This window comes from Phymastichus coffea, unplaced genomic scaffold (genome assembly GCF_024137745.1).
Source record: "Phymastichus coffea isolate CEN01 unplaced genomic scaffold, Cenicafe_Pcof_1.1 PCOF00001, whole genome shotgun sequence".
Lineage (NCBI taxonomy): Eukaryota > Metazoa > Arthropoda > Insecta > Hymenoptera > Eulophidae > Phymastichus > Phymastichus coffea.
The window spans coordinates 10431405-10456800 of record NW_026706812.1 but is presented as its reverse complement, the minus strand read 5'-3'; the positions used below and the strand labels follow the sequence as shown (position 1 = coordinate 10456800).

The 25396-nt window shown below is 36.5% G+C and overlaps 1 protein-coding gene across 2 annotated transcripts in view; it reads left to right on the top strand.

The window, feature by feature from the left end:
• LOC131662821 (histone-arginine methyltransferase CARMER) overlaps positions 1 to 25396 on the top strand; it is a 446976-nt gene that overhangs the window by 31748 nt on the left and 389832 nt on the right. The window contains exon 2 of one of the 2 annotated variants that reach the window (XM_058932892.1): positions 5707 to 5841. In XM_058932892.1, the coding sequence (XP_058788875.1) occupies positions 5707 to 5841 (135 nt within the window). Of the gene's footprint in view, positions 1 to 5703; positions 5842 to 25396 lie in introns of both variants that reach the window. The other variant, XM_058932812.1, reaches the window with a different exon arrangement.

Sequence of the window (25396 nt, the reverse complement as noted above, 5' to 3'; positions counted from 1 at the left end):
AATGAAGTAGATATGATCGTTGAAGATACATTAGATTTTCAAGAAGATTACAAAGATCATGCTGCAAAAATAGTAGAAGATGAAGTTCAACATCATTTTCCTGACGATTTCGAAGCACCCACCGACCATTGTACCAAAGACAATGAAGATGTCAGTTTTGAATATAAGCAAAGAGCCGTAGAATACTGGAGAAGTGGCAAAAAAAAATTTAAGTGTTGAAAGTGTACGTCAAAAATTTAAGAAAGTTTCATCTGTGAGTCAGTTGAAACGTTGGGCTCATACAGTCAACAAAGGTGGTACTTATAGAGAAAAAATTGCAAGAATTTGTCAGTACACTTTTGATAATTTTAAAGCAGCAGTAGACGCTGGTTACATCATTCATGATCGTGACATACGTCGATGGGCATTGCAAGCTTAAAAGATTATAGGATCAGAAGATGTAAGATTCAAAGCTTCGGATAATTGGCTTTGTAAATTCAAGAAAGCTCATAGAATAGTATTCCGGAAAATAAATAAGTTTGTAACCAAGAAAACACTAGAAAGTAATTCAGAACTAACGATTAAAGCAAATACTTTTATTGCTGATGTTAAAGCAGGCATAAGAATAATTGGAATTCATAATGTGTTTAATTGTGATCAGAGCGGATTCCAACTGGAAATGCACTCCGGAAGAACGCTAGCGGTTGAAGGAGAAAAGCAGGTACAGTGTTTAGTACTGACAGTTTCTTCAACAACCCACAGTTATACTATACAGCCACTCATATCAGCCACAGGAGAATTACTGTCACCACTCTTTTTAGTTTTGAAGGAATCTAGCGGTGAGTTTGGACCCATTGTTGAAACCACTTTATTTAGACCCGAAAATGTTTACGTAGAAGCATCTAAATCTGGAAAGTTGACTACAGGTATACATAATCCCATCTAGTTACAATTAATGTCATTATAAATGTTTTTACAAATAAGATTTTTGATTTTAGATCTCTTTAAAATATGGCTGCAAAAAGTATATTTCCCTAATGTAGGTTCCAATACGATGCTGTTGCTTGACTCCTGGAGCGGTCATTGTGACAGTGCCATAGAAACTGTAACTCCACGTGATAAAATTATAAATTTTAAAAAAATCCCGACTAGCACAACGGGAAAAATTCAGCCACTTGATGTTTTTGGATTTCGCATATGGAAGAACTTTGTCCGCCAATTTTCAGATACCGTAATTTTGATGAATTACGATTTGGATTTACATAAAAGAAACAACATTATTAAACTTCAGTCGTTAGTCCACAATCAATTATCTTCACCAAGATATACTAATCTTTTTAAATATTCCTGGTTCAAGAGTGGTTACCTCACTAAAAAACCAGAAAATTTTGACAATCCTGTTGCTTACAGTTTTGGAGATTCCTGCAATACACATTGTGACATAGAAGGATGCAAAAATGTGGCTATTATACGCTGCGGTTGGTGCAAAAAATCATTATGTTTCGAGCACTTCTATGAAGAATATCATTATTGTAAGAAGTATGAACAATAAATCCGTCCTAATTTTTTTGATTGTTTTTAATTGGTAACTGAATGAATTATAGTAACGCATATAAAAATCAATTAAATATATATTACTTGGCAGTTTACAATTTTAGTCACAAGAAAGGAGAAAAACTCAACCAACAAAAACAATGGCAATGCTATCAACCCTCCTAATCACCGAATGGCGATGGTAATAAACCTCCACTAATAACCCTCCTAATATCCCCCAATGGCATTGCTTACAACCCCCCATTAACATCCTAATAACTCCCCCCCCCCAATAAGACCCTCCCCCTAATAACCCCCTAATAACCCCAGTAGTTAGCAGAGTTGATAACGTTGCCATTATGTTATTCGGTGGGTTGCAAGCATTGCCATAAGGTTGCAAGGGGGCTCAGCTATGTCTTCGGGCTATTAGTGTGGGGGGCTAACGGCATTTTCATTGGAGGTTTTTAGGGGGTTATTAGGGGGGGTTGTAAGCATTCTGATAGTGCGGGTTAGTGCGGGAAATTGCCATTGGGATATAAGGGGAGTTTTAGAAATTGCTACTGGGTGATGGATCATTTTTCCGGACAGATTCGGAATCGGCGCAACAAAATACTTTGGAAAAACGTTGTCCCACTTCTGGGTCTTGTTGGGTGATATAATCTTGAATTGGTACATATTTTTCGTATTCTATCCACGATAATAATTTTTCCAATTTTTTAAGCTCATTATGAACTTTTTTTCAAAAATAGGAATGGAGAAGGTAAAAATTTCGATGACATAAATTAGGGGTTGCAACCCTCGTGGTCGAAACTGCACGAGATAAATGTGTTTGTACATTATAAGTGATGAGCAACGTATTTTACAGTAAATTATCAACACCACCTGTAATGTATTGGAAACAATTTTTTGGGGGTGGTTTTTCGACATAAGGGGTGGTTTTAAAAATAAAAGGTAAATTTTTTTTCTTATTCTATCCACGGTAATATTTTTACTAATTTTTTCAAGCTCATTATGAACGTTTTTTCAAAAATAGGTACAAAGAAGGTAAAAATTTCGATGACAGAAATTAGGGGTTACAACCCTTGTGGTCGAAACTGCACGAGATAGTTGTTTTTGTACAGTATAAATGATGCTTAACGTATTTTACACTAAATTATCAACACCACCTGTAATGTATTGAAAACAATTTTTTAGGGGTGGTTTTTCAACTTTAAGGGGGTAGTTTCAAAAAAAACCTTGACTAGATTAACTTTATTTTTGTATTTTATGTAGGGTAATATTTTTTCCAATTGTTTTCGGGTTATTTTAATTTTTTTCATGAAAATAGCCATGAAATAGATAGTATTTTAAATAAAAAATATAAGGGTTGCATCCCTTGTGGTCGGAATTGCATGTGCTAGTTTGCTTTTCACATGAGAAGTGATACGAAATTTGTTTGGTCGTAAAATATCAATTAGATCCTGAGATACATTGGAAAATCTATTTTTGGGGGGTGAACTTTGAGGGTTGTTTTCACCCCCTCAAAGTGTTTTTCCGCCGATAAAAAAAATACGTATGTCTTATTTTTTGATGAACTATAACATATCAAAAGATTATTGAAATCGGTGAGGTCGGGTTGGGGGGGTTTCCTTGTAAGCAATTACATTTTCTTAGGGTAATATGCTTTAAACTACTATCTACGTCAAAGCCTGATTACCTTGATACATATTTCTCAAAATATAAAGTCAAAATTTTACACCCGAATTGTAGGCGTAACCCTCGTAGTTTTTTCTTGTATCCAGTTTCTCACACTGAGGACTGAAACTGATCATTCGCTATACGTCGGACAAGGTTGATATACTCTCTCCTAATAACTAATTTTGATATTGATCACTTTGATTAGATTCAATACTGGCTGAGTGTAGTATATTTTGCACTTGAAACTCAAGTATGGAGGAACAGAGTCATTTCTGACATTCTCGTCTCCATGACTGCACGAATAGTCTCCCTTTTTCTATATTTTCCATCGTTGTGACCCAGTTTTCATGCTCAAATAGTCAGTTTTTAATACCTGGTCACTATTTTAATTATAACTTATTACTTCTTATCTTATAAAACTATTAAATTTTTAACTGCGATCAATAAATTCAATGTGTCTAAACTTATGTCTGTTGTTATTATTCATAGTTTATTAATTGTTAAGTTATTGTTATTTATCATATGTATTATATTGTCGTAATTTTAATTCGACGTAGTTCTTTCTTTTTTATAGATGATTTATACAAATATATCTCAAGCGAGGCGTAAGCTAGATGTTAATAATTGAATTTACGAGGGTCGTTTGAAAAGTCCGTGCAAAGTCAGAGAGATGGCACTACTAGTGCGTATCAAGGTTATTTTCAGTTAGTGGCATATCTTGGAAGAGCACACACCAAGTTTCAGCCAGATCGGCCAATTACTTTGCGTTTTATATTCGTTTCAATCAAAGAAATCGAGTGGTTGTAAACAATGGACGAAAAAGAATTTCGTGTATTGATTAAACATTACTTTTCAAAAGGCAAAACGCCTCAGGAGATTAAACAGAAACTTGATAAACATCATGGTGATCGTGCACCTTCGAATAGAATGGTTTATAAGTGGTTTCAAAATTTTTAGGCATCTCGAGCGAACGGGTACATAATATTTTAGATGGGTGCCGCGATTGCTCACGATTGACCAAAAACGAGATCGTGTGAAGTGTTGCAAGAATGGTTTACAGCTGTTCCAGCAAAATCCGCAAGACTTTAAGCGTTGTTTCATCACTGTAGATGAAACATGGATATATCACTACACTCCTGAGACCAAAGAACAGTCTAAACAATGGGTTACCAAGGGGGAATCTGCTCCGAAAAAGGCGAAGACAATTCCTTCGGCCGGGAAGGTTATGGCGACTGTCTTTTGGGATTCGCAAGGAATAATCTTCATCGACTATCTGGAAAAGGGTAAAACCATTACAGGCGAATATTATTCATCGTTATTGGATCGTTTGAAAACCGAGTTGCTAGAGAAATGTCCACGATTGGCCCACAAAAAAGTCCTCATCCATCAGGACAATGCGTCAGCTCACGCCTCAGCAGTTGCGAGCGAAAAAATGATGGAGATAGGGTTTCAACTCGTTTCACATCCCCTCTATTCTCCAAACTTGGCTCCGTCGGACTACTATTTGTTTCCTAATATGAAAAAATGCCTGTCGGGGAAAAGATTTAATTCAAACGAGGAGGTGATTGAAGAAACGAATGCCTTATTTACAGACTTGGACAAATCCTATTATTTGGAAGGGATTAACAACCTAGAGCAGCGTTGGATGAAGGGTATAAGCCTAAAAGGAGACTATGTTGAAAAATAAAAAAGATTTATTAAAAAAAATCAAGCAGTTTTTATTTTTGCACGGACTTTTCAAACGACCCTCGTATATAACTCTGTTGTATTTTTAACACACCAGACAGGGCTCCACCTCATGGTGAAATAAAGTTAACTCAATTCAACTCAACTCAACTTAACTCAACTCTCTCTCTCTTTCTCTCGTTTGTATGGTTGATGATCTATACGGCACTGTACATGCCTTATTTATATATTGAATTTTCGCTTTGAACACGACGTCCTTGTTTGCCCATTTCTGGCCTGCTTTTTCCACTCGTATGTTAATAACTTTGTTATGTAAGCCTTTCTTCTTAAGCTAAGCTCCCCGATGCTTTCCACACATCCAGAGAAGAACTCTCGTTAATGATATGCTGTGTTGTCGGATCAGGTTTCGAATAGCCTATGCTGCTATGCAAAGTGAGGTTTAAAATAATCAATATTCACAATCACAAGTAATTTTTTAGAACTTGCGAAGTCAAATGTTACGATCGTTTTAGCTTTTAGACGTATTCTCAAATGCAAATTTTTGTACGATATTCGAAAACAAGCGACGAAGGTGTTACTTCGATTGTAGAAAATGCCTTGTAGTTACGACTTCAAGTAATTAGCGATTCAGTCTTCACTATTTATTTAAGAAATATTATTTTCAATCCTATTTCTTGTATATTACCATTGTTTTATTTTAAAATATGATATATATAAGCATCGGGTTCAACTCATGCAAATTTGATTGCGATTTTTTTGTTATTCAGGGAAGAGAAAATTTCCCATAAACCTGTAAATTTTTATAATATAAACTTTCTATTTTTTCAGAAGAATTGGAAAATATTCACCCGCAATTTTTAGAGTTGAAAGTATCAAATGAAACCGAATACAGTAAAGTATCTCATCACAGCTACATCTTTACTTTTGAACAAGACAGTTACCTTATCGAGTTTTTTAATGCTACTGGTAAGATATATATCAAATTTATATCTTCCATAATATGCATGATAAATATTTTTTATACATATGTGACGTTCTGCGTCAAACGGAACAGAGCTTTGTCCAAAATTCATGTTAATGGATTTTAATGATCTTGAGTTTAAAATGTCAATAAACCCTCTTCATGGGCTAGTGTGGATTTTTCAAAAATTTCAAAATGGTAGCTCAATAGAGCTTCCGGAAATCCAGGTTTTGCAGATAAAAGTTAGTAAAACAAAAAAAAAGATGCCCAATTCAATTGGATTTAGGTGAAAAAAGTCTGTTATTAGCATACTTAAAATGTTGAATACGCAAGTTAGCGAAATCCAACATCGTAAATCCAAGATGGCCTCTAAAAACCCAAAAATCGCCAAAAATTGATATAAATCGAGACTGTGACTCAAGATTTTGATATTTACACTCTTTAAATTCATGTCAAATATTACAGTTTAGTTACAAATTTCATGTTCAGGTTTTGAGAAATGTAAAATCCAAAATGTCGGCTCAACTTGACCTAAAACTTTCATTAAAACAGAGGAAAATTGTCAAATTCAGGGGGAAATAGTCTCGGACGAATATATTAATTATTAACTCATCAACAAATTTTTGTTTTTGTTCTATACCATGATTTTGATTTCATAAAATCAGCTAAGGTTGCACCTGAAACTCAAAAATCTTTGAGAATGATGTATATCAAGACTATTACTTTAGATTTTGAAATTTATACTCCTTATAATGATCTCAAATAGCGGGAATCTCCAAGGGGATTTATATCAAAGGCAGTCCATGGATTGACTTCCAAACGCACTTCGTGATCTCGTTACATTCCGCATGCCTACCAGCTAACTGGCCGTACCCTAATGGAACGCTAACCTTTCATCCGTGAATTCTAACGGAGTGTTACTACCCGGCTTAGGTGGACTAAGGTGATGACCACGTAGCTGAGAGGGCCGTATCTTAAAATAGGCCAAGCAACAGGGATTTTTTCATGACAAAAATACTACCTGGAAACCGAGTGTGCAATCGTGTGCAGATAAGTTGAGACATCATTGGTGTTATGTTTTGGACACGCAACTCCTGTCACCCTATTTGTTATAAACATTTTAAACGAAAAAAAGGCATTTTTTTTAGTTTTTTGTTAATAACTCTGCGAATAATGTAGCGATGTTAATGATATAGGTACACAAAATGTAGGTAAAACAATTACGAACAAAACTAGACCTCGAGCGACAAAATCGGATAATTAGGAACCGAGGAAAACCCGGAAAAGTGGCGAAATTTAACATTTATTTAAAAATTCATATCTCCGTCACTTTTTATTTTGTAGGACTGAGTCTTTGCGAAAATGTAGTGTTATTTATGTACTTCATGTGTGCCAAAAGCTGACGCTGTGAAGTAAATAGTTTTCATGTAATCGTAATTTCAGTTTTTCTAAGCGATATTTTTCATCATCTCTCCTTGCGACAGTGATTTTTTCATCTTAAATTTGAAAACGGTTTTAAAAAATGCAGATTCCACCCAACAAAACGTATATTCTAGTTTTTCACTTAAATTTTTGCAAGTGTGTGATAAATGCCGGGAAAGTCGACTAAAAACGGCTGAGCGCACGGAAACGTTCGAGTGGTGGGGGGAGCAGCAGCCGAGGAGAGGCACACATATATAGTAATAGAGGCGTGCTGCGCCCTCTTATAATTTTTCCATCTCAATATCTCTGCAACCATAAATGTTATCTTAATAATTTTTTTTTTATTTCGGATCTACTGAACTCCGGGAAATCAAATATTTATTTAGAATTTATAAATAATCAATAAATTAATTACTTTCCGATGTTCTTCAAAATAAATGTTGTTATTATGTTTACGAAGCTGGATTTTGGTCCAGCCCCCATTCCCTTTTCTTTTCATCTATTTCTCTCCTTCTCTCTTTCTCTGTCTCTCTCTCTCTCTGTCTCTTTCTCTCTTCCAATGGAATACTATTTCTCCCTCTCTCTTATACTTTCTCTCTCTTTCTCGCTCTGTCTCTTTCTCTATTTCTCTCTTCATCTTTATTGTACTGAGGCTGCGACCGTTGGGCATTCAAACGAGAAGAGAAAGTGACGCCACGCGCTCAGTTAACGTACAGATTTTCGAGTGGATAGACTGTGCGTCGCATCTCTGTGCAACAAATCACGATATTTCTTAAACGAAGTTATTTTTTTCACTAAATTTAACACTTTAAGATACTTAATAATTAATAAAAAGTATAAGACTTGCTCCAAAATATTGCGAACATTATGGAGCGGAGCGGAGAAGGTGATACGGAAGCATCAACGTCTGCTGGAGTGAGGTACGAATGAATTACATGATCACTCAAAAAATATAAAAAATATCTGATTTTTGTCTTATGTCTATAAATGTTTTATTTAGACACGATGAAATAGAACCCGATGGAAGTGAGCAACAATGGGAAGATATTGACGATTGCTGTTTACTTTGCGGAAAATCTGTGGAGGCATCAAAATGCTGCGTTGCGAAAGAACGAGGCATACAAAATTTCATACAAGCATGTATAAGACGTAAAGACAACAAACATATTATATTAGATAATCTGAAAGAAATCACTGTTCATCAAACGTGTCAAAGAACGTATACGAGAGAATCGAATATTCAAATGGCATTAATAGCATTTTCGGACGCCTGTCGATCAAATCGAAAAAGGCGTCAGGATGGCCGGGATTTTGATTTTTCTGAGAACTGTTTTTTTTGTTGTAATTCATTGAACCATACGCACCTATCGTGTAAAAAAGTTATACAGCAATTGACTATTGATAATATATTAGCACAATTAGAAGTATATCCGAAAAATGAAATTAACAAGACTATTTATTCGCGTTTACAACTTTTAAAACATAAAGACGATAATTACTATTCTGTTAGTACTGTAGCTTATCATGCCAGATGTTTGAGTAGTTTTTATTTGTACAAACCGAATAACGTAAAAGGAAAACCGATTAGTAATGAGATGTCTGATTTATTATCTTTTATAATTAATTACATTTTAGAAAACAGCGATGATTGTCAATTTTCATTGAAAGAAATTTTAAATAAATACATAGAGATAAATAAGCAAACTGAACTACCTAGACTCGATAGAATCGAACAGCTTTTGATAAACCACTTTGGAAACGAAATAGTAACTTATGCAACTGGTAACGATAGGTTTATTTGTTTTAAACGAACGTTAGGAACATATCTTGAAGATACCTGGTATACTAAACTCAAAAATAATGAGAAAGAAGAAAAACTGAGATTAATAGAAATGGCCGCTCACATAATATTGCAAGATATACGAGCAATGAATTACAATTTAAATAGTTACAACTCTCCTTCCGAATTTTGAAATAATGTGAAAGACGATGTTCCAGAAACTTTAAAATTATTTCTGAATATTTTAATAAAAACGCATAAGAAAACTCCTAAAAATGGTTCTTGGATTAAATTGGAAAATAAAATTACTACCGCAGCTTATATTTTATTATCTTCGGTTAGACCGCGATCGTTTTTTTCCCCAATTTTATTAGGGCTTTCGTGCATGATGCACACAAAATTTGCAGCACGAGGACTTATCGATTGTTTGAATGATTTAGGTTTGTGTGCTTCCTATTCCGAAACCATTTGCTTTGAAAATTCAGTTGTTAACGACCCGGAAGTTTTTACAATTATTTCTGACTCGTATTTACAGTTTGTATACGATAATGCCGATCATAATACTGCCACGATTGATGGAAAAAACACATTTCATTGCATGGGTGGTATAATGAGCGTAACACCGAGGTCCTCTGTAGCCCTTAGCAGTTCTGTTCCTCGTTTAAAAGGAGCCTTATGTAAATCCGACACGGACGTTAGCACGTTCGGTTTCCTTCCACTGAGTGATTTTAAAAATGACAAACCCTTTAAATTAGATTCCGTAATAGTTCGTGACTGGAAAGAAATAAATAGTACTGATTTCTCAATTAAAATCGAACCGATAGATTTATTGTACTTTTTCGGAAAGCATACCGCAGCAAAGGCTACTCCTAATTGGCACGGGTTTATGAATAAATTCCATACATTTAATACCGATTATTGTACGTCAAGAATTATCGCTTTGCCATTTATTAATGCACCGCCAAGTAATCATAGAACTATATTAACTGCTTTGATTGACGCTAGAGTAAGAGCAAATAAAAATGATCAAAAGCACTGTTTCGTTACATTCGATTTACCACTTTTTATGAAAGCAAATGAAATAGTTAATTCCATTAACCCTAGTAATGATCCTCATAATTTGCGCTCAATTATTGTACGTTTAGGAGGTTTCCATTTATTAATGTCGTTCAACGGGGCTATTGGTAATATTATGGCTGGCAGCGGTCTGAAAGAGGCTTTTTGCACAGTTTATGCAGATTTATCAGCTGATAAAGCTTTAGCGGGTCATGCTTTTTCGCGATCTGTGAGAGGTCACCTTCTGGTACAAGCTGCCCTTGCCAATATTATTCTTAAAAAAATTGATTTTAGGGAAGATGAAATTGTTTATTTGAATAAAGGTTTAAAAAAAGTTGGAGAAAAAAATTTTGAAGATTATTTGTCTGATCCTTTAATTACTCAAGTAAAAGAAAAGTTTTTAGCCGTTACACAAAAATTAGAATCAAATGGCCCTACAAGTCAACTTTGGCTACAATATTTCAAATTGATTTGCTTACTCTTGAGATTTATTGATGCAGAAAGATCTGGAAATTTCAATTTGCATTTAGAAACAGTGCTTTTAATGATTCCCATTTTTTTTTCTTCCGGTCACCATTTATACGCAAAAGCTTCTCTATTATACCTTCAAAATATGATGAAGTTACAATAAGAAATGGATATCGTAGAATACGATAAATTTTGTAGGCGTGATTTCTTTACTATCAGGCGTTCAAATCGATTTTGGTCCGGGATCTGGTCTGATATGACAATGAACAGGTTCTAATGCGAGCAATGAAATGTACTGGTGGTTTGACACATGGTCGCGGATTGACCGAAAACGTAATCGCGACGTGGATTTTATCTAGAGCAGCTGTTTTAGAAGTCGGTAACGCTATGGAATTATTTTACAACTTGAAATTTAGTTCGTCCGAACAACACGTAGACAACCGCGTATCTCGTATAATTAAAGATGCAGACGATTTATCAAAAATGCAAGAATTTTTCGCCACATACGATCCGTTTCCCGTAACAGATAATATTTTGGGAATTTATTCTGGTGTAGTAGGTGATTTAGCGACTGTAAACTGTCACAAAGCATACGAAATAGGTAAAATTTTAATGGAAAATACTTCAGGAAAAAAATTTACAGACGTTAAGTATAAAAGAAGTAATAAAGTTGTACATTTGGCGGCCGCGAATTCCGTGATGAAAAACGCAGCAGACGAGGAGGTTTATATGTCGCCACTGCTTATATTTCAAAAAATTTCGCTAAACATAAAAAATGAAGATGATATTAAAGAATACAGTAGTTTATATGAATTATCTCCAATATCATTATCTCTTTTCGATGAAAACGGTATGCGCAAAACGAAAAAATCAGCTTTCTTTTCAAATTTTACTTTCACGAATAAAATCAAAGAGTCAAATATTATACATGTGGTTGATGGCGGATTCTTTTTACATAAAGTCGTATGGCAAAGCAATTTAAAAATAGAAGAAATAATAAATAAATATGTTTCATATGCGACAAAGCATTACCGTATGAATAGTAACTTCATTTTTGACGGTTACCCCGAGGACGAGACATTATCAACGAAGTCCGTTGAGCGATCACGTAGAAAATTAAAAAGTATTAGTCGAGAAATAGTTTTTGATAAAAATACTAAAATTACTGTGAATCAAGCTCAATTTTTAAATAATGAGAGAAACAAAAGTAGGCTGATAAATATGATTTGTGCTGCACTTAATAAATCTGGATTTCAAACAGAAATTGCTCCTGAAGACGCTGATAGGCTTATAGTTTCTAATGCAATCGAAAATGCTCGCTTAAATCCCAACGCGACGATAATTATTGTAGGTCAAGATACAGATTTACTCGTAATTTTATCGCAACTGGCAGAAAACATTAGTAATATTTATTTTTGTAGAGATTGTAAAGATCTAAATTCACCTAATGAGTTTTATAACTGTGATAGTTTTAAATATCCACAATTAAAAAAAATAGTTGCTTTTTTGCACGCATTTTGCGGCTGTGATACCATATCAGGTTTTTATAAAATGGGTAAAAATAAATTAATAGAATCTTTTCCGCATGATAAATTAGTAGAATTAGCTGACATTTTATACAACCCAAATGCCAGTTGCGAAGATATAGCCGAAAATGCTTTCAAGCTCATTCGCGGAATGTATAGCAACAAAGCGGAGAAACATTTGATAGAAAAGTGTACCACCTTTTTTTTAAATGATTTGCGCTATATACATTTTAATAAAGTGAAAGTAAAAACCATATTCGCTCTAGAAACGTTACCACCAACCGAAGAAGCTGCGAAACAACATGCTTTCCGTGTTTTTTATCAACTTCAGCTTTGGCTTGGCAATGAAAATCTACAAGCAACAGATTGGGGTTGGCAAATCAAAAATAATCACTTGGTGCCTATAGGAAGTAAAGACCCATGTATTCCTAAAAAATTACTCGACCAAATTTCATGTTCATGTAGCAAAAAAGGATGTGTTGATGGTTCTTGCACGTGTAAAAAACACAGTTTGCCATGTTCGAATCTCTGCGATAATTGTCGGGAAGATTCATGTTTTAATTTAGATGCGAATAACAAATTAATCGAGCCTGAGTCTGATGATGATTTAATTAATGAAGATGAACTTAGTGATTTGGAACTAGATGATATATATGAAATTATTGACGAAATAGAATTAGATCATTTACCGCCTGCGAACAAGAGAAAAAATATGTAAATATTTATGTATAATAGATGTAAATATCGGTAGATATCTGTGTGTATATGTAAATATTTTTGTGATCTATGTGGATATGTATATAAATGAATGTAAATACATGTACAAATTTATGTAAATATGTATATTAATATATGTAAATACACTCGGCAACAAGATTATCGCAACAAAGAGTTTTCATCGAAAAATTGCCATTTTTCAAATGTTCGTAACTCGGTCAATTTTTATCGTATTGAAATAATTTTTTTTATTTTGTAGGGAATTATGTGTACTTTAAGAAACAAATGATATCTACCGTCTGCAAGATAATGAAAAATCTTTGTTGCGATAATTTTGTTGCCGAGTGTATGTATATAAATATATGTAATGCAACGATTACCGAAAATCGTTCGACTCGCGCGAGGTTAATAAGCGGCTGAACGAGAGAAGCCGCGATCGGTTCGCGAGAGAGAGAGGGCGCGTAGGGGCAATGACCGGGAGGGGAGCGTTCAACAGGCAGTATGACTGTGTCACTCAGTCCGCCTGTATCGTGGAGCTAACCCTTTTCCGTGCCTTCAACGCGTTTTCGTTTGGTGGTGCTAACTCGGACAGCGTGAACTTGAGTGCGGTGTGCTGGCAGCAGCAATAGCAGCAGCAATAGCAGCAGCAATAGCAGCAACAGCAGTAACAGCGACAGCAACAACAGCAACAGTAATCGAGGCGGTGCGGCAAGCAGCGAAGCAGCTTATTAGCAGCGTGTTGATCGGATACGGTTGGCCACCGTATCCTCGTCGTTCTTGCGGTAGGTGCACCTTCCCCTATTATTGTTAATAGCGAGCGATCCCGCGCAGCGTGCGCGAAGGGATTAATTGTTGCGTGCGAGCAGTTAGTTCGCGGCAAACGGGTTTTCTCTCTCTCTCCCTCATACTGCGTATATTGTCATTCGCGCTAGCGTGCGCAAGACTCTCGGCAAATCCCCGTGTAACTAGATTGCGTAAATAAAGTGAACGTTAGTCTTTACTAAGTCTAGTCATCGTTATTTAGTCTTTCCTTTGTCCGGAGGTCGCGTCTATATTTGTTTACATTCGATTCGAATTAGCCGGTAGCGTAGCACGGATCACGCGAATACCGGTAGACGGGAATCGTCAACAGAGTTTCCAGCAGCGGCCGCGCGAGCGCCACTAAGCAAGGGCGACAGCGCCGCCAAGCGGCGAGTTGGGGGAACCCAACTCGGAGTATCGAAGAGACTCTGCGCAGGCGCACTCCAAGACAAGGTAGGTTGATGTGCTTCGAGCACATAGATAACTAGGCGTCGTTTAGTCATTTTATAGGTACGTTCAAGAGATATTTTAGACTAAACGGCAGCCTGTTACAGTAAATATGTATATAAATAAATGTAAATTTCTGTAAACAACGCTTCTGCATATTTTCACAATCATTTATTTCTTTACCAATAAAATTAAGTTAAATTTTTTTTTAATTTCAACAATTTATGTTTAGCCTTTTATTATTTACGAATTCTAAATAAATATTTGATTTCCCGGAGTTCAGTAGATCCGAAATAAAAAAAAAATTGTTAAGATAACATTTATGGTTGCAGAGATATTGAGATGGAAAAATTATAAGAGGGCGCAGCACGCCTCTATTACTATATATGTGTGCCTCTCCTCGGCTGCTGCTCCCCCCACCACTCGAACGTTTCCGTGCGCTCAGCCGTTTTTAGTCGACTTTCCCGGCATTTATCACACACTTGCAAAAATTTAAGTGAAAAACTAGAATATACGTTTTGTTGGGTGGAATCTGCATTTTTTAAAACCGTTTTCAAATTTAAGATGAAAAAATCACTGTCGCAAGGAGAGATGATGAAAAATATCGCTTAGAAAAACTGAAATTACGATTACATGAAAACTATTTACTTCACAGCGTCAGCTTTTGGCACACATGAATTACATAAATAACACTACATTATCGCAAAGACTCAGTCCTACAAAATAAAAAGTGACGGAGATATGAATTTTTAAATAAATGTTAAATTTCGCCACTTTTCCGGGTTTTCCTCGGTTCCTAATTATCCGATTTTGTCGCTCGAGGTCTAGTTTTGTTCGTAATTGTTTTACCTACATTTTGTGTACCTATATCATTAACATCGCTACATTATTCGCAGAGTTATTAACAAAAAACTAAAAAAAATGCCTTTTTTTCGTTTAAAATGTTTATAACAAATAGGGTGACAGGAGTTGCGTGTCCAAAACATAACACCAATGATGTCTCAACTTATCTGCACACGATTGCACACTCGGTTTCCAGGTAGTATTTTTGTCACGAAATCACTCTTTTCAAGCCCTGTTGCTTGGCCTAAAACTGGTGTCTCTCTTCCGTCCGACTGACTTTTGAAACGCTACTGTCAAAATCGAGTATTATATAATATATTCACAGTTATCCAGGATTACGGAGAAATAAATTTAAACTTCGCACCATTTTAATAACATTTTTATCAAAATCTATATGTAAAATGTGTGATAGTATTTTAGCTTTTGACTTAAATATAAGGTTTGTAAATATCAAAATCTAAAGTCACAGTCTTGATTTTATTCATTCACAAAGATTTTCAAGTTTAAGGCGCCACCTTAGATCCGCCATGATTATTTTATGAAATAAAAATGAAGATATAGAACAAAATAAACATTTGCTGATTAGTTAATCATTAATATATTCGTCCGAGACTATTTCCCTCTGAATTTTACTATTTTTTTCTCTTTTAATGAAATTTTTGGGTCAATTCGAACCGTCATTTTAGATTTTTCATTTCTGAAAACCTGAATATGAAATTCGTAACCAAACTGTAGCAATTGAGATCAATTTAAAGAGTGTAAATATCAAAATCTTGACTCGCGATCTCCATTTACATCAATTTTTAGCCATTTTTGGGGTTTCTAGGCGCCATCTTTGTAGGATTTCGTTAACTTGCTTATTCAACTTTTTAAGCATGCATTCCTCGACCGATTCGGTGACTTTCTCTACTCCGTTGGTATTCGTTGCGTTTGACCTTACCTAATGTTTCATGCGTTTGAGTATGTGAACTTCTGTGGGAATTATAATAATAGACTTTTTTCATCTAAATCCGATTGAACTGGGCATCTTTTTTTTTGTTATGCTAACGTTTATCTGCAAAACCTTGATTTTTCCTGATTTCTGAAAGCCATATTGAGCTGCCATTTTTAATTTTTTAAATAGGGAACATTAGCCCATGAAGAGGGCTTATTAAGAAACATTTTAAGCTGAAGATCATTAAAATCCATTAGCATGAATTTTGGACAGAACTTTGTTCCGTTTGACACAGAACGTTCCACATATATATATATATATATATATATATATATATATATATATATATATATATTGTAACGGGGTAAGACCGTTTAATAAATATGTCGCGTGATTATACAAAGGGGACACGCGTGAATCGTTACTGCTCACTATTAATACGGGAGAGCACGAGGAAGCATACGCCGGTCAACCGATTGTTGTTTATAACCTAAACAGAATTGAGTGGAAGCCACGTGAGGATAGAATCAACGAAAACACTTGTTAGTATTATAAATCGGACGTTTTATTATCTTTCTTACTCTCACAAAAGGTCGGCCCGCGAGTTTGTTTACACGCACGCTCGCTCATCGGCAACACGCTTTGCCGGTTCGTTCGCTGCTCTCTGATATTAGAGCCTCACATGCACGCATCGAATACCGAAAGTTATTTATCCGACATGCAATTCCGATCGCGTAATTAAGCTGGCCAGCTTACCTTATAATCGCGAGCGGTCGGAGACAATCACAGCAACTCGCACAGCACGGAACAGTCGCTTATTGTTTTTAGTATTCGCGAGTCGCGAACGCGCGCACGCACTGGTTTCGCCCTCGATGGCGAAACCTCACACACTCTCTCTGGATCTCTTGATCGGGCCTGGTTTGCAGCTTGGCAGCTCCTCGGCGGCTACGATCCTGGATCACTGGCTGCAATTTCGCGAAGCGTACAGACGGCTGGGGCACGTAAATCGGCGGCGGTATCAATAGAAGCGGGCGGACTTGGCTACAGTCGATGCTTCACTGGTTCAAATTCGTTCGCGCGCGTTCCGTCTGCTCGCGTGCCGAATTCCTTCGTTACATATTTTTGTCCCCCCGGGAGGTGCTGCCCTCACGGACAACAATAAGGTTAAGTAATTAGCGCTAACTTGACGTTTACCGTCACAATATATATATATATATATATATATATGAACCAATCCGATAAATTTATAACAATGTCTGACCAGGAGTTTAACCGATTTTGCCGACAAATTTTTCGATGTCAGTACAAAATAAAAAATTATATACTATATAGTATTATAACGAGTTTTACATCAACTCGTTGTCTTTCTCCCTACTAATATACTTAATAATGATTTCATTCAGTTTATATTCTATCTGTATAATTCCTTAGTAGCAGTAGACCAAAGCTAAGATAAAGGTAAGAGTAAGCACCGGCAGAGAGAGTAGCGCGGGTTCATGCATGTGTATGCGTATATAAGTGACGAGCCGTGTGCCGCTGAGAAGTCGCATGACAAAAGGACCGGCAAAATTAGTTGACTGACCGTAAACCGATAAAACGCGTTCCTCGATCGATTTGGTGACTTTCTCTGCTCTGTTACTATTCGTTGCATTTGATTTTACCTAATATCTCGTGCGTTTGAGTATGTTAACTTCTGCGGGAGTTCTAATTGTGCAAACAATTACTTGCTGACGACTGAGATGAGGTGGTACGAGGGGGGGTCAATAAGTTTTTACAATAAGAAGGAAAAAAAAGTTTCGCCTATGTAATTTTTTTTTATTTGTCTACATAATCTCCTTGAAGGTCAATGAATTTTATTGAACGGCCTTCCAGTTTTTTTAAACCATTAGAAAAATATGATTTCTGAAAACCCTCTAAATAGGCATTTGTTTCGGCGATGACTTCTCCATTCGACGTGAATCGTTGACCGGCAAGCCATTTTTTGAGGTTAGGAAATAAAAAAAAGTCACTGGGAGCCAAATTGGGTCAATTAATTCGAACTTTAATCGGTAATTTTTGCCATCGAAACTGCACACGTGTGAACTCGAGCATTATCTTGAAGAAAGAGGCATTTTTTTTTCGTTCAAGTGAGGACGTTTTTCTCTGATTTTTTCTTTCAGCTGACCTAATAATGACGCATAATATTGTTCAGTGATCGTCTGGCCCTTTTCCAAGTAGTCGATGTAGATGATTCCATACGAATCCCAGAAAAACGTGGCCATAATCTTGCCTACTGACTTTACTGTCTTTACCTTCTTTGGGGCTGGTTCTCCTGTGGTAATCCATTGTTTGGACTGTTCTTTGGTTTCAGGAGTGTAGTATTGTACCCATGTTTCGCCTACAGTTACGAGTCGACGCAAAAAGTCTTCTGGATTACGACGTATGCATGCCAAAAGAGCTTCAGAGGTGACCACGCAGGTTCGTTTGTTTTCAATAGTGAGCAAACGCGGCACCTATCTTCTCTGATATTTTTTTCATCCCCAATTTTTCATGCAAAATTGAAATGATTGTACCCTTTGATAATCCTGTGGCCTCAACTACTTCTCGCAATTTTAATCTTTTATCACTCAACACCATATCGTGGATTTTGTTGACCATTTCGTGCGTACTCACTTCTACGGAGCGTCCTGAACTAGGTTCATCATTTGTTGTTGTACGGCCGCGTTTAAATTCATTTACCCAGTTATAAACAGTCTTAAACACAGGGACATATTTGCCATGAACGGCGTTCAACTCAACTTTGATTTCTTTTGGTGTAAGGCCTTTCAAATGAAAATGTTTTATCACTGCTCGAAACTCCGGTTTTTCCATTTTTCAAATAAACCAATAACTTTTTGTTCAATCAACGCTCACAAAAAAAACGACTTAATAAATTGAGCTGAAATTTTGTACGATATCTAGTTAGTAGTATTGCTTGCCAAAAACATCATAATTTAAGCGTGACGAGCGCCATCTCTTGGATTTTGTACAGACTTATTGACCCTCCCCCCTCTCGTAATATTGCTAAGCACCGAACATTTTTGTTGTATCCATGCGCACGTGTTTATTTGAATGCCCACGGCATTTGTAAGGACCAGGCGATCTCTCTCTCTCTCTCTCTCTCTCTCTCTCTCTCTCTCTCTCTCTCTCTGTGTTTAACTTGCTGCTCCCGTTACTTGCTGCTTAACGCCTGTGTCATTCTCTATTTGTCATAAACGCCTTTATTACCAGCACGCCGTTCTTATCAGTTCTTTAGCATTTCCAACTTTTCCCTTGTTTGCTTTCCATTACTTTACGATTTCAACTGCATTACTTGTGATACTCTATGCGGATCATTCCTGAAACCATGATAAATTCGACAGAAATCTAGATTACCGTGCCAGGTCTCGTATGACTGTAGAGACCATAGACCATAGAATCATATGTTGTCGCACAAACGTTCTAGTACTGGTGTGCGGCGAAAAACGTGCCGAGAGGAAAATTTTAAAAAGCCGAATTCTAGAGGGAACAAAGAGGGCGTGATCGCTCACGGCGTGTGTTTGTAAACACAAAGGTAGCCAAACGGTGAGTTACATGTGCAACGTTCTTTCTAGCATGCAAGAACTCAGCGTTGCGTATAAACGTTTATAGTTGTTGAATAATGAAATACATAAATTTTTAACTATTTAATGCTTAACTTGACCAAAATTCGTCACTAGTTTCGGTCTAATATTTGTTAACAAAAAAGTAATTTAATATTATTGCAAAGTATCTTTCCTAATGTTCTTGGGTCCGCTGTTTTCGAATCCGAGAACATATTAACGCAAAAAATAGTTTGAACAATAGCTTTTTAATGTTTTTTACACAAAAATGCAAATTTTACTAGTCGATTTTTTTAAAACGAGAGTTTAACTTCGACTAGTGTCATACCGCGCGCTTCGCGCGCTTTAGACTTCGTTACAATTAGAATTAACATTATTTAGAATATTTTTGTTAAAAGTTTATTAACTATACTAATGTATACATATTTAATAACAATTAAATCAGTTTTTTGTATAAATAAAGTTCTTTGAAAACATAATTTTTTACTGTGAAATAGCTCCTTTGCTGATTTCCAAGGTAAATTTTGAGGGTATCCCACGAACGCACTCTAGACATAGCTACGAGGGTGGTCCGAGAAGTACTTAGCCTCACCGCCCGATGACGCCACTCTCGCAAAAGAAATATTCTATCACGTAGTACAACCTTCTCGATGGTTAGTGTCAAGATTTCAGCCGGATCGGAGTTGTAGTTTATTTTTGAGAGCGTCTGAAAGCAAGTGTGTCCGTTGATTTTTGAAAAATGGAAAAAGAGCATTATCGGTCGGTGATTCGATTCTTGTTTTTGGAAGAGAAATCGCGCAGCGAAATCAAAAAGCGCTTGGATGCTGTGTACGGTGACTCTTCTCCTTCGATGGCGACCGTCAAAAATTGGTTTAACGAGTTTCAACGTGGTCGCACGTCGATTTTTGAAGAGCCACGTCCAGGTGCTCCAAAAACGGCTACCACGGAGGATAACGTGACAAAAATTCACGATCTCATATTGGCACATCGACGATTGAAGGTGCGCGAGATAGCTAAGATCGTAGGCATCTCAAAAGACCGCGTGGGTCATGTCCTGCATTAAATTTTAGGTATGAGAAAGCTGTCGGCGCGATGGGTGCCGCGTTTGCTCACTCCGGACAACAAGCGCAACCGTGAGACCACTTCAGAGCAATGTCTGACGCTGTTTAAGCGCAATCCGAAGGAGTTTCTGCGTCGTTTCGTGACAGTCGACGAAACATGGATCCACTGGTATACACCAGAGACCAAGAAACAGTCGAAACAGTGGACTTTACCCGGCGAAAGTGCTCCGAAGAAGGCGAAGACTGCCCCATCGGCCGGAAAGGTGATGGCCACCGTTTTCTGGGATTCACAAGGTGTGATCTACATCGACTACCTGGAGAAGGGCAAAACGGTCACAGGGCTGTACTATGCCGAATTATTGGGCCGATTCGATGTCGAATTGCAGAAAAATCGACCCCATTTGGTGAAGAAGAAAGTGCTCTTCCACCATGACAACTAACCGGCTCACACCTCCGCCGTCGCCATAGCCAAATTGGTCGAATTAGCCTACGAACTGCTGCCCAATCCACCGTATTCTCCAGATTTAGCCCCGTGCGACTTCTTTTTGTTCCCAAACTTGAAAAAGTCACTCGCCGAGCAGAAATTTGAGTCGAATGAGGAGGTAATCGCTGCCACGGAAGCCTACTTTTCAGACTTCGAGGAAACGTATTTTTCAGACGGGTTAAAGAAGTTGGAGCATCACTGGGCCAAGTGTATCGAACTAAAAGGAGACTATGTTGAAAAATAAATAGCCACTTTTCCAAAATTTTCGTTTTTCTTTTGTAGGCTAAGTACTTATCGGACCACCCTCGTACATACAATTGTCCATGATTGAAAACATCTTTATGAAGATCAATACCAATAATATCAAATGTTTGGCCTTGAGCTTTATTAATTGTCATTGCAAACCCTATTTTGACTGGAAATTGGTGTCTCTTAAACGAAAATGGATGTTCATTTGTACAAAATAATGAAATACGATTTAAAAATATAATATTATTTGATATATCACCCGTTAAGACTTCGCATTTTAATAAATGATTAGAAAAATCTAATACCCGTAAACGTGTACCATTGTATAAACCTTCATGTATACTTATATTTCTAATTAACATTACAATACAGTTTTTTCTTAATCGTAATTCATGTGGTAGTAAGCTAGCAGGATTTAACGAATTTAAATATTCCGGTGAAAGTACTTCATCAAATTCACCATTATCACAATTCTCGGTGCTATCAATGCTAGTATACTCGTAAATATGTTCTGTAGTTGTATGTAGTAAATCAATAACTAATTTATTTTATTCATCGACATCCCCATTTCGCGCGGAGAAAATAGCACATTTACTCATTAAGTCGAATTTTTTTTCTGTGATCAATTTTTGAAATACACTACGAACAATATCATCATTCTTGTTAAGAATATAATGATTGGGTAATATTAAATTGTCTTGCTGGTCATTTAAAGTTCCGTCACCAATTAATAACAAAACTTAGCGAAATCGATTTCATTAGGTAAGACTCTCATATTTGTTGTAAGATTGTGTGTTTTGAAATGTCTCCATAATTTGCTGTATTTAATAGAGAGATTCAACGTTTCAGTACGTGTTTCATTAATTTTAATTGGTAGAAGTTGCTTAAAATCACTGCCTAAAACCATAACTTTACCACTAAAAGGTAAATTACACAGGCCAACAAGGTTTCAGAACCAGAGACCAGACATAGTACGCCCGAAGGATTTTGGTGCGCTGAAACCAAATCCGAGCTCAGATTTGCGCCAGCACGTCAGGATTTTGAGATATCCTAACCTAAATGTGCGAAAATCACGTTTTTTGGCTATATTCGGTACCTTATAACATTGTGAATAAATTTTTTCATGCAAAACTGACAACGGCATCTGAAAGAGCAACTCTTGGTCTACAAAATGCACTACCGATTTTTGTTTTTATGTCTTTTGGTAATGTAGATATTGTCGTTTGAAATTTAACACCATGAATTTGTTTATACTGCGACACACCAGAACGAGTGACCAGACATAGTACACTCGAAGGATTTTGGTGCGCTGATCTAAATCCGAGCTCAGAATTGCGCTAGTACGTCAGGATTTTGAGATACCCTAACCTTAAAGTGCGAAAATCACGTTTTTTTGGCTATATTCGGTACCTTGTAACATTGTGAATAAATTTTTTCATGTAAAACTGACAACGGCATCTGAAAGAGCAACTCTTGGCCGACAAAATGCATTACCGATTTTTTTATGTCTTTTTTCAGCAGAGATACCGTCAATTGAAATGTGCCATTTATCAATTGATTTATACTGGAGTATGAAAAATCTTGATTTTTTTTGCAATCTTCAGTAGTAGGAAAAACTTACACTGGCATATAAAGGTCTACCATTGTACTAATTTACGGAGAATCTAGCTGAATTTATTAGATGCACTCTAAAATGGCAGCTATAAATTTAGGGCAGGCTAAGGCAGATGGTTATGACCTAAATGCACTGAAAATCCTATAACTTTAGAACCAGCGACAGATTAACTTAAGTGCACTATAACCTGTAAGTTCAAAACCATGATAGGATTGCCTAAGTGCGCTATAACCTACACTACTTAAAACCACGACAAGTTAACCTAAACGCTCTATGACCCGCGAGGGGTTAAGCTAAGTGCGTTATAATACGCGGCTGGTTGACTTAAGTGCGCTATAACCTGCAAGCTCAAAATCACGGCAAGTTAACCTAAATTCGCTATAAGCTGCTACAGGTTAATTTAAGCGCGCTATAATCCGCAACAGGTATATTGAGTACGATATAACTTGCAAACTAGAATCCACGACAGTATAACCTATATGTGCAGTAACCTTCGAGCTCTAGATCACTACAGGTGAACTTACGTTCGCTATGATCTGCGAGGGCTAAACTCACAACAGGTTAAACTAAATGCAGTGAACAGTGAGGGTCGAGCACAGGACAAATTAATTTAAGTGAACTGTAATCCATAGCAATCCAACCTAAGCTCCAATGTAGTTAGAGAGGTTTCACTAAGAAGCTGACAATCTTTAGAATGTATATTCTTAAACCTATAACCGCCAATTCTCTGATGTTATGCTTTCTTTTTGTGAAAACGTTGACGCTTCATTTCAAACGATCGTTGAAGAGATTTACGTTTATGACTATCCCTTTTCAATGACCAGCAGTAGTCGGCCATCATTTTTTCGTCCCACCTTCCTTGGTAGTGTTGTTCCTTTTGTTTAAAGTCTTGGTGAAATCGTTCACCCAGCTCCTCACTATATGCTCCAAGATTTTCTGGGAAATAGTCTAAATGAAAATGAAGGAAGTGTATTTTAAGGTTTATTAGACAATCCATTTTTTTGAAATTCTGTAACATGTTGGACACAATAGTTTCGATTATTGCCTAAAAATTTTTCTGTAACATCTTTGAATAGTTAATACTCAACCAAGCATTCTTTTCAACGAGAGTCATGGTTTCGATATATGTATCATCTTTCATGAGTTTTCGTATATCAGGCCCAACGAAAATGCCTTCCTTAATTTTTGCATCACTCAATTTCGGAAATGTGGCTTTCAAATGATTGAAATATTTACCTTCTTTATTCAAGGCTTTCACAAACTGTTTCATTAAACCTAATTTGATGTGAAGATGTGGCAGTAATACTCTCTCTCTATGAACAAGACCTACGTAGGCGACATTATGAGAACCTATTTTCCATTCTGATCTTCTGGACCATTTTTTTGATACCCAATGCTTATCTCTTGCACGGCTGTCCCAAAGGCAGAGGAAACACGGAAATTTGGTATTTCCCGACTGTAAGCCAACTATAAGATTTATCATCTTAAAGTCACCACAAACAAGCCAATTGTGAGTCTTGTAATTTATTTTTTCCAGTAGAAATTGAAAACTATTGTATGATTCTTCTAGTGTAGTTGAGTGATCTAGAGGAAGTGCCGCATACTCATTTCCGTTGTGTAGTAACACAGCTTTGAGACTTTGTGTGGAAGAATCAATGAAGAGACGCCATTTTTCTGGCTTGTACAAATCTTGGATATACAAGTTAACCAACTCTTCGATGTTATTACAGTACACCATCACATCCTCCATTGTAAAGTACTTTATGAACGCCTCTTCTCGGTTTCTGTAAATTGACACTTTTGTTCCAGGTAATAATAGCTTCCTTTCTCGGAGTCTTGAAGCACAGAGTTCAGCTTTATCCTTTGGAAGATTGAGGTCTCGAACTTTGGTCAAAAAGCTTAGGACTCTCGTCATCAGAACTATCTTCAAAAGAGACATCTTCAGTTGTATCAATATCCATCGGTTCAAATTTTGCCGAACCAACTTCTTTTCCGGGTTTACCTACTTTTCCTACGTTGGCTGGTGTTACACTCGCTACCGCAGAGTAGATCATTTTATTTGAATTTTGTTTATTGAAACCCGTTGTATTACTTAAGCAGAAGTAACAATCAGTTTCATGGTCCTTGGGCTCACGCCAGATGGTCGGTTCAATAACAGACATATTGCTGCTATTATCATCCCACTTCAACATAGCAAGTCTCCAAGAATTACAAATTGAAGATGGTACCCATGTTTTATCTAAATTGTCGATCGGAACCTTATAACATTTCATATATAGAGTTTTGATTGAATCATTAATCGATCTTCGATAAGAAGTTGTTTCAAACTTCCCACAAACATAATAAAATGTATCAATTTTTCTTGCACAAGGGCTTCTGGAACTCATTTTTCTTATAATAAATAACAAAGAGAATAAAAAATGTTCTTATAATAAATATTCTTATAATAAATAAAGTAGAAGAAAATAAGATAATAGCATTTACAGGAAATTCAACCGTTAGCCCGCCACTCAAACGTGATCTCTAACACGGAAGGATTAGCATGTCACAAAACCAGT